At 38.3% G+C, this 11,099-nt stretch overlaps 1 protein-coding gene across 3 annotated transcripts in view; it reads left to right on the top strand.

Annotated features, from left to right (window-relative positions):
* Positions 1-10,395, top strand: part of fgf13b (fibroblast growth factor 13b) — a 25,348-nt gene extending 14,953 nt beyond the window's left edge. For all 3 annotated transcript variants that reach the window (XM_081615447.1, XM_008427484.3, XM_008427483.3), the window contains exons 3-5: positions 2,464-2,567; positions 3,816-4,014; positions 8,370-10,395. In XM_081615447.1, coding sequence (XP_081471573.1) covers positions 2,464-2,567; positions 3,816-4,014; positions 8,370-8,509 — 443 coding nt within the window. In that variant the 3' untranslated portion in view covers positions 8,510-10,395. The remainder of the gene's footprint in view (positions 1-2,463; positions 2,568-3,815; positions 4,015-8,369) is intronic.
* The last annotated feature ends 704 nt before the right edge of the window (positions 10,396-11,099 follow it).

An 11,099-nucleotide genomic window follows, 5' to 3' on the forward strand; every position in this document is an offset into this window, starting at 1 on the left:
CAGTCCAGGTTGATATAAGTCTGACTTCACCATGGATGCTGGTGTTCCAGTGCCTCCCAGTTTTATAATGGGTTGGAGACTCTGTCCTTAAACATAATCAACTATTTTCTCCTGAATGTCCTCCTTAAATCATGTTAAAGAAAATGGGCTATTTTTAAAAGCCATGCTGATGCAGGGAAAATAACCAGTTTAAAATGAGTTCTGACTGGAATAGCCAAATATTCAGCCATGTTTACGGCAAAGACCTGATGGAGATTAACAATATGTTGGAGGTGCACATTGCTGAAGGACACTGAACCGAATACTAGCAGGGATGTATATATCAATTTTATTTTATCCAAATGTGTCACTTTGATCAGGTGCCACTGAAATGAAAACTTGTGTTACATTCAGTCTTATGCACCTGATTGTTGTTTTTAAAGTGCCATCGGTTCTCTGAAGAAAGAGCATTTTAAATGCATGATTAACAGCCCAAACTCCGTATGAATGAAGACTGTATGTAAACTTCTGGCATGCCATTTTCTGCTCACATTTTCAATCTTACTGCACTCCATCTGAAATATTAGTTTTTTCAGTCATTCACTATCTCCCGGTGCTGAAGACGTATCGCAACATCAAATAAGACAGAATGGTTTGCAGCTGTAAGGTTTCAGATTTCCCAAACAAGATAACAAGCTACACAAAGTATAGTTATCTTATCTTATGGAGAACTGAGTAAACAATGGAGCCAGGCTTTGTATTTTTCAGCAACTAACTTTAATTACTACCATTATTACTGTTCTCCTTCAGTATCAATCCAAATCTTTGAATTGCAACTAGCATGACTTTATTGACATTTTTCAACTATAACCATTCACTAATCTTGACTACAAAGTTACTGGATCTGAATGCATTCAGCTGAACTGTAATAGTAATTGACTGTATTAATTTTAAAATGACCTGAGTTGAATGAGCTGCATGTGTTTGAAATTTAGTCTGACTTCTACACTCTGATTTGTGACTGAGCTGCACCCAAACCAAAAAAAAAACCTGACATTTGGCACTTTTATTGTTATTATATATTTTCCAATGTGCCCTGAGATTTCATTTGCTGAGTATTGGCTGCATCCCAGCTCTCTCTTGCATTTTGCTTTGACGCTAAACCTAAACATTTCTACAGACCTATCGCACCTCCCACACACCAGCAGCACTCCCTTGCAGAAGCAGCCCCTTACTCTGAACGATAGCAGTGGCGCTACAGCAATCTCCTTAGAAGTGGCTCAAAGCACATAAAGAGCTTGTGGTGTTTTGTTGTTCCCACAAAGTTCCTTAAATACCCATATAATTGCCCACCACCTCCAATCCTCATTTCTGGTACCGAGCAGAAAAGAGACATCTATAGGCACATATTCAATAAGAGGTGGGAGTTTGTAGCATTATGACTGAATGGTGTTCATTGACATGGATGATTTCCCCATGGAATTACCCCACACCCATTCCAGAGTTAAAGCTCTCGCCCCCAAATTTGTATTGATCGTTTTTAAGAATAATTATGGGTTATAGTTGGGAAAATTTCAACAGATGGGAATAAGCACCACATTAAAGTAAAGCCAGAGACTTTTTCTAGTATTCAACTGAATTGTTTTGCAGTCGCTTACTGCATGTCTAAAACGGCTTTTAAATGACATTGTGCTGGAGAAAAATTAACGACTTTTGTTTTGGTGCTTTTGACGGATAAATGTTAGATTATTAAAATCACTTTTCAACCAATGTCTGTTGATGTCTCAGCTTTTAAACTGCTGACTTTTCTTGAGCTCAAATGTGTTACCTTTGACCGACTATTGCAACGTAGTGCATATGAAGAAGAAAAACAACGTATGTTGTTTTTTTTATATCAATTAAAATTAGAAAAATGTGGCCTGTCTATATTCCGTCCCCTGAGTTGAGACTGTGAAACAACAATCTGTTGCTTTCACAGCTGCAAAGCCCTTTGTGTCTTAACCAGCTTTTTCACTGACATTTTTGTCCACGCTTTACCAAATAGCTCAAGCTCAGTCAGATTGCATCAGGAGAATCTGTAAACACATTTTCCAGTCGTACCACATACAGTTTCCCAACCTGATGTAGCTCTTAACTTCTACTCCATTTTTGGAGTGGATGTAATGTGACAACATCTAAAAGAGTTCAAGGTCCAAGACCTGGTACCCAATGCTTAACATGAATATTTTTTCTTTCTTGTTTAAAACGATGTTTTGCAAATTTTGCTGACATTTCCTACCTTTTTCCTTGCAGACAGTAAATTGTGCAGGAAGCTAAATTGTTTATGCCGTTGTTTGTGCCTGACTGAACTTTTAAAATTGCTTTTCTGTGGCAAAATGGACGTGTCATTATGTCAGTGATATTGATGAGGATCATTCTCTGTTTTCCTCCCTCTGAACATCCATTTGTTTTCTCTCTGTGAACGTGTTGTTTGTTTGTGTGCAGCCCTGTTCAACCTGATCCCTGTGGGGCTCCGTGTCGTGGCTATCCAGGGCGTCCAGACCAAACTCTACCTGGCAATGAACAACGAAGGCTTCGTCTACACATCGGTAGGTCACTAAAAACGGCGCCATCATGACTAATGTGATAGATTTTTGTCATGTTGACTAATGAAGCAAAAGCTTCCACCGAGAGAACACTCATTATTGCGCTCTCGTCACATCGACACCTTTAACGACGCGCCATCTGAGCCTCACTTATCCATCTCTGGATATTCGTCTAAGGGCTGATTTCTTCTGCTCGCCCTCTTGTTTTTGTTGTTGCCTTTGGTCATTCTTGATGGAAAAGATTTCTCCTGAAATTTGTCCTCATGTCGTTTCCAAATTGACATGCACACACACACACACACACAAAAACCCGGCGCTGCTGCATTTATTTAATCAGACAGGCCAGAAGGTTGGAGTTGGCTGCAGGGCTGCGCTTCGAGCACCTCGTTTTAGCTCTTCAGCTCTGGTGGTGGGTGGTGTGGAAGCAAAAACAACAAGAACCAACAAAAATAACACACACAAACACTCTCTCACACACACACACACACACACACACACACACACACACACACACACACACACACACACACACACACACACACACACACACGCACACGCACACACACACTTCTGGCAATCTGTACAAGCAAAGCTACAAGACCAAGTGATGAAAACTAACAAAGAGGAAATAATTTTAAAAAAAGCGATGCCCACCTCCGCCTTTGCAATCACGTATACAACCACAATATCTGGTCCATCATATTCGAGATGCTTTCTGCTGTTTTTCAAACCTCTGTCATAACACTGATATCACTTCTTCCATCTCCTGACTTGATATTAAAAAAACCCAACACAGCACGGCCCTCTGCTTTTCACACCAGGTCTGGCCAGACGTCACGCAGCTCAGGCCTAATCAACATTCTTGCTGTATTAACACATGTCAGTGAGAAACGGCATCCTTTCTGTATCTTCCTGTTTCCCTCAGCAACCTGGCCACCATCTTTCCCAGTGGGCTGGTTGGTATTCAAGGGAGTAGCTGGTTGCTATGGAGACACAGGAATAAGGAAATGCAAATGTCAGCTGTCCTAAGTTGGTGCAGCTCATTTCTTTGAGACCACGGCCCGGCCAAGATAATGATTCTAAGAGCGGAGCGCCTGACGGATGAAAGGAGGGACTGATTAGAAAGTTTTGAAACAGAGCTGCCGTTACAAAACGCACGCATCTTCACTCTCCTCCTGCAGCTAATGCTCCCGCCTTTTTGGCATCTTTTCTGGGCAATTTCTTCTAACACGCCTCCCGTTCTCCTCTCAGGAACATTTCACCCCAGAGTGTAAGTTCAAGGAGTCTGTGTTTGAGAACTACTACGTCACGTACTCGTCCATGATGTACAGACAGCAGCAGTCAGGCCGGGCGTGGTACCTGGGACTCAACAAGGAGGGAGCGATCATGAAGGGGAATCACGTGAAGAAGAACAAGGCTGCCGCACACTTCATACCGAAACCACTTAAAGGTAGGACTGAACCAACTCTTTAAAAGATGCTCTGCTTATTTGAAGGTTTATTATTTGATTTTAGCATCATCTATAACAATTGTCAGTGAGGAGCTCACATCAACTGATTATAGACATAAAAGGACAGTGTGGTTTTTAAGTTTTATCCCACCTATCAGAAGCTCAATGTCGTCCCGCTTCATCTGTTCCAAAACCATATTTGAAGTGTATTTTGAAATGTTGTCCTGTTGAATCACTAAATTGTGCTCATGTATCAAAGAATGTAGAGCCAATAACTGGAGGTGAAGCTGAAGATTTCCATCAGGGCAGTGATGCCAAATGCAAATCAAAACTGGTTTTGGAAAGGTTTGGTTTCTAGAATGTATGTGCACATCAGATGGCATTCATAAATTTCGGGTCTGTGGCAAAAGACAACCAATTATAGGGAGCTCTACCAATTAGGTTCCTAATATTGGGCAAATATTCTGCCAAATGGTTACAAAAGGAGTGTGGTTTCTCCGCAATTTGATATCTGCATTGAGTTTTAATTCTGGAGAAACAAACATTAGTTTGGGTAAATTGTGCTCCAGCATTGTCTTCCTACTGAAACAGACAATTGTTTATTACAAACTAAGCCAGGGAGCAACAGATTCTTTGGCCATGTTAGAACATTTTACAGTATGACACTGTTGCTTTCACATACCATCTGCATCACACATTTCCCACTTATACAGCATCTACACAACTGCTACTATTAATATTGTTGCAAATATCCAATAGTAATATTACAGAGTGACATGCAATACTTTACAGACACTGTCTGCACTAATGGACGTTCACTCACGTTGGTGTGCCTGATGCTTGAAACTAAAACTCACGCCAAGGCGCATTTTCTGGTTAATTGTGCTTCATCAGACCACTTTGGGAATCTCAGAGCATCAAAATACAGTGCATTACATTTGTAAAAAAAGACCATTAGATTGTGATGTCTTGATAAAAACAACATATACCATCCTGACCCTGAAATATATACAGGTCAGTTCTTGTTTTTAAAAACATTTAGGTTTTATTTGATCATTTAACACTGGAGAGAAAGTTCCTCCACACTGAGTGTTTGGTAAAGCTTCTCACTATTGGCACTATTTTATACTATATTTAAAAGTTAAAATATATATTATTATATATACTCTGCACAGTGGGGCAGCTATTGTTGCGATTTGTTTTAAATTCTCTGTTTTGTTGTCCTTTTTTTTTCATTTTTAGGCTCTCAATCTTAAAAATCCACACTATTTGTTAACAAAATGATGTAAAAGAGGCAGCTGTTCAGTCCTTGCTTAAGAAGTGCCAAGCTGGCCACATGCTGGTGCATAAAAGCGAGAGAAGAACAATCTGGTGTGCTGTTAGGTTACAATTCACACAGCTTAGAAGCAGCGTCTGGAGTGGAAGGAAAATAACCTCCTTTGCTGTGGCCTTTGTGACTTTGCAGGACTTTTACAAAACATCCAAAGCTACTCAACACACCAAAAGAATGGTGCGTTATAAACTTATAAATTATAAAATGAGCTTCTAACATCTGAAAACAAAGTTTTAATTAAGTCTTTTCTCCTTAAAGTCAATTTCCTCTGAACTTGCATTATTTTCTAGCTTTATTCACTTTAATGTTTCAGCTGTATTGTATAGCACACTATATGCTTTGTGCAGATAATTAAAATAATAGAGCGATTTTTCACATTAATCTGCTGCTGCTCCTTTTAAGATAGCCCAAAGTCTGATTAAGGAAAACACACTTGATGTTTGCTCTTCTTTGATTTAATATGTAGTTTACTCAAGTGTAACACGGGAAAGCGTGATATTTTAGAAGACACACAAAGAACAGTAATTAACCTTTACATGGCCCGTTAGATGGCCTGCATTTAATATTTTGAATGTTCATGAACAAATATGCTACAATGCTCACAGATTTGAAACGCATATATGTAAATTTAGAAAATGCTGATTAACTATAAATCTGAACACATTTTTATTTTAAAAAAGAACCTAAAAATAATTAACATCTAAATGTTTGTTGGGAAAGATTGATCATATTTACTTATTAATTTGTTTATTTATTTACATGTTCAAAATAGAAAATAATCAAAACATCCTATGAAAAATAATTGAATCCTATTTTGTTTTTAATTCTTAAGGGCAACTTTTTTTTTAACTTTTTAATAAAAAAAAGTTGATTTGCATTTCAATCAACATTTTATCCTCTCATACATAATTTCAATAGCTCTGCCTCTTAAACGTAGGCCTGATGTTTGCAAGATTGTTCATATGTTGGAACAGAAAATTTGTTATCAATAATCTGTAAAAAAAAAAAAAAAAAGCTCAATAATCTCAATAAAAAAGAAATTATTGAAAAAACTGCGTCCCATTTTTGCATTAATTGCAGAGGTGTTCACTATCTACTCTCTTTTATCTGACATTCAACGCTCATCAGAGACGTGGAAAATCTCTGAGTCTGTTGAGGAAAACACACTTGGATATTTAATTGGATCTGCATTAAAGAAAAGCTTATGGTTTTATCTTATTCCACAGTGCAGATCACTTTTCATTCTGATTCCTATTATCCTTGTTTTCTTCCGATTAGCTTTTAATGGGATTCATTTTGTTCAGATATTTTGTTTCGAGTATGCCAGTTGCATTTCTTACTTTATTTTTGTTGCGTGTTCTTAAGGGTTGTTTGCTTCCTGTCTTCTTTTAAGGAGCTTTTCTTTATTTTGCCTTCACCTTCATTTGTATGGCAACCAAAAATAAAACATGCACTCGGCCCGGTGTTAGCAATAAATAAGACATTTTATTTGTAGCTTCCAATACCATGCTAAATTAAATTGCTATATAAAGGTTTTTAAAAGCTCCTGTCTGTATTTGATCATTTTTAGTTCGATATCCTTCATGCAGTTGAATAAACAGAGAGTCATCTTACATTCTTTTCCTTTATTTTTGTTCTTTTTTTCTTAATGCGGTGTAAAGTAACAGAAAATTCTTGCATAATATTTCATCACAAAGATCTCTGACCAGGTCGAAACTCATATAGTAGCAGTTGTCTTTTGTGTGGACATAGTGAAGAACAATGACAGTAGACACGTATGATGCAGACGCATGTTTTGTTTGTTGCTCCAAGTTTTAGAGGCAGTAAAAATGGAGCTCCTTCTCTACACTTGAATTATTTGCTCTAAGGAGTTTTATAATTCTTTTTCCATTGTCTTTGCCTGACAGCTTCTCTGTTTGGGCCCATGTTTCCTGTCAGTCAGCCGGCTGAAAATGCTCATCAAAGTCTGCCGGCGCTCTTTCTTCACTAAGAAATCATTCAGCACCATTCACTTCTATTCATACAGCATCAATTCACAGCAAATGTCATCTCAAGGCGCTTTAGGAGATGAAGAGATCCAATTCATATATAGAAGCATATTCAGCAGTCATATCATTTAGGTTCATCCAGATCATGCGCAGGCTATACTATATTTAATAAAATGTTTTAAAATTTCGTAAAGTAAAAAAGATTTTTTTTTAAAAAATCATTCATGAAGAATACTATGTAAATGTATATACTGTATGTGATTTATGCAATGCAAAATAAAACAGTGGAAGTCCATAGTTTTGACCTAAGTTTCTAATCAATACTACTGTGCGATCAACAGATCCAATAACTATTTAATGACTAACACTACTGCCAGTAATGGACCCTCACTGAGCTAAGGACCTCCATGTTTAGCATTTGCTTGCTTGCCTGACTCGCAAACGCTCCTGATTTGTTTGGATGCCTGCATCTGTACGCAGCAGGCAGCAGCTTCTAATGGCAAAGCTCTAAAAGTAAGTCAAGTACCTCTAAAAAGCTCCTTGACTTGCCAGATGCGCCAGGTTAGCGCAAGAGTGGTAAATTTCCCTTGGGAATCAGCAGAGAGCAAAACAAAGCTGGGAACGAAGTGGCTATTGGATTTGCATTCATTAAATGGACGCAAACCTGACTCGAAACAAACGCTGGGGCTGTTTCTAATCTGCTTGTTTGTTACTGAGTGACTGTTAACTAATTGATTCTTTAATTAAATTATTGTTCCTTTCTTAATTTTCTCCATTATTCCCAATTAATGGCAGGCAATCCTAAGTTACTGAACTCGCACATATTGAACAGCTCAAAACGATCATTAAGGAGGAACTGAAGCACGATAAATGCGCCGACTGAACAAGGCCGCACACGTGTGTATTCGGCTCAAGGTGTAAAGTGCTCTGAGTGGTCGATAAGACCAGAAGAGGGTTATGTAAATGCATTTACCATCTCAAACCTGAGTGGTTCTCTAACTATATTAATAATTCATGTGTGTCTGTTTGTGTAGTGGCCATGTACAGGGAGCCCTCCCTCCATGACCTGACAGAACTGTCACGTTCCGGCAGCGGCACGCCGACCAAGAGCCGCAGCGCTTCAGCCCTGCTCAACGGCGGAAGGAAGACACCCAGCAACGACGACCTGTCCTAGCCTCTCCACTTCCTCACTGACGCGTTCAAACACAAGCACTCATCCCAACAGGAACAAACACTCACCCACAAACACACAAATCTCAGGCCAACATTCCCATTACTTCTGAGAGGGAGGAGAAGATGAGGTGAAACACAGAGAAGAGGTCAAACACCGTCTTCTCAGAGCCCACTGTGACTGACTGTGATGTACATAAATCAAGGACAATCAACCCTTTTTGGCTCTGCTGCCCCCGGCGACGGGAACGCGACTTGAGGACCGCTGCTCTCCAACATTAAAAAGATTCAACAGAGGAGGGAGAGCGACAAGGAAGGGACAGACGAGTTCAGTCAGTCACAAAGTACGTTCAACAGACTGTTACAGAGAACCAAAGAGTTAAAGTGTTACCTATCCTGGTATAAAGGGGCCAGAGAGTTACATGGAGTTACAAAAGTGAGGAGGGCAGTCTTTATTTACAGGTGCATATTGATAAATTACAAGTTTAAAGCTTTTTTTCTTCCAGTAATACAATTCAAAAAGCGAAACTTGTATATTAAACTGATTCTTTACACAAATTTATATATATTTTTAGGATTTAATTTAGTCAATATAGATGATTATGACTTACAGCTTACATAAAAGTCTCAAAATTCAATTTCTCAGTAAACTAGGATATTACATAAGTCTAATTAGGATTTTAACAGGTAGCCCTTGTTTTTTTCCTTCCACTCAGTTTTCCAGTATGCTTGAATAAAGCAAACAGCTTCTTTAACAATGATTTTTTATTTCTTTCCTTCCTTGTGGAAGGCGTCAGTCACTGTCTACTGGATAACTACTGGTGAAGTCTACAGTCTTCTCCGTCATTGTGTAAACATGGCATAAAAACTTTGTTTTTTTTGGTCTGTCTTTGAACTCTTCCGTAACAAAAACCTATAAATTGTTATTGATGAAGAACATTGCTGTTCAAAATGCTGTATCCAAGCAGTTGGAAGGTTGAGTGGAAGAAAAAAGTGTAGATGAGAAAATCCTGATTGTGCAATTGGGATAACCAATCAGTCTCATGCAATGTCTTAGTTGTGGGAATAGCTGAATTTGGGGATTTCTTAAGATGTAAGAAATATTTCACCACATGTGCAATGAATCTATATTAGTTTCACTTTATGACTTGAATTGCTTGAATGAATGAACTATTGAAATGCACCTGTATGCTACTGTACGCTATGTTTACACACAGCTCATGGGGTTAAGTCATATTTTCAAAAATGATGGACGTATTCCTTGTACAATTATAAGGATTTATTTGTTTGCATGCACGTGCGCCTCTGTGTATGCGTGCGTGTGCGTATGTGTGTGCGCGCGAGAGGAAGCTGTGTTTGCAGTAGGTGTGTGTGTGAGCGCGCACGCATGTGTCTTTTACCTTTTTAAGATCTGTTGTATATCAGACGAACCTCCTGAGGGCTTCAGCAGGTCACATATAAGGTTTACTGTATATGCTTCCATGCTCACTTCTTACGGGCGACGCTGTTGTTTATCTTTCTGTTGGTAGCTGTCGTCCCTTGCTGTTTGTTTGTTTGTTTGTTTGTTTGTTGTTGCATGGAAGCTCGTGGACCTCTGCTCAGTAGCAGCATGCTGAAGGTCCCCCAGGCCTTTTTCCCCCTCTGGCTCTTACATGTTAACGACCACAAGAAAACACTAGTGAGCCAATAGTGTGATACCAGAACACTAGTGAACCAATGTGAGGGTGTTAGAACACTTCTGGACCAATAGTATTGCACCAGAACTTGTGTGGACCAATGGTGTTGAACCAGAACTTTGGTAAACCAATGGGAGCACAGATTATCTTCATATTTTGGTTCCTGCTGTGCACAAACTAGAAATGCACTAAATAAACTTTGTAAAGAAGCAAAGTGACTGTTTTTGTGTATTTTTCATGCACATCTATGTAACTTAAATATTGTTAGTGATTATAATAATACATTCCTACTTATATCTAAAGGGACATACACCTCATTTGTAATCAAGATAATGATTTATGTAAAGTTTTACCAAGCTGTACTACTACTACTACTACTACTACTACTACTACTACTACTACTACTACTACTACTACTACTACTACTACTACTAATAATAATAATAATAATAATAATAATAATAATAATAATAATAATTATTATTATTTATTATTATTATACAGCTATTCAACTAAAATGGGTTTTGAAAAATAAGAAGCAGATCCATAAGAACCTCTGGTTCTTATTTGTAAAGATGTTAATTTAAATAAACATCCCCAAAATGTTTAGTTAAATGTCCCTTACCAAAGCAACACTTTTTGTAACAATCATTGAGGTCCTTTCATAAATCTGGTTGGATATTTCTAATCAGAAATTAAAACATTTAATTTAAGTATGCTGGTCTGTTGGCATTGCTACTTTAAATCATAATCCATAAATTTTCCACTGGATAGAGGCCAGGGCTTTTGGCAGCCATCCAGGAAGCATTTCCAAAATCTGTTTTAATGTTTGTTTGGGGTAACTGTCCTGAAAACCAAACTGTGTCCAAGTTTCAGCCACCGGACACAAAATGTATCCCTCAGATAGAGAAATTGGTT

Source organism: Poecilia reticulata, chromosome 14 (assembly GCF_904066995.2).
Source record: "Poecilia reticulata chromosome 14, P_reticulata-male-v2, whole genome shotgun sequence".
In the NCBI taxonomy this organism is placed as follows: domain Eukaryota; kingdom Metazoa; phylum Chordata; class Actinopteri; order Cyprinodontiformes; family Poeciliidae; genus Poecilia; species Poecilia reticulata.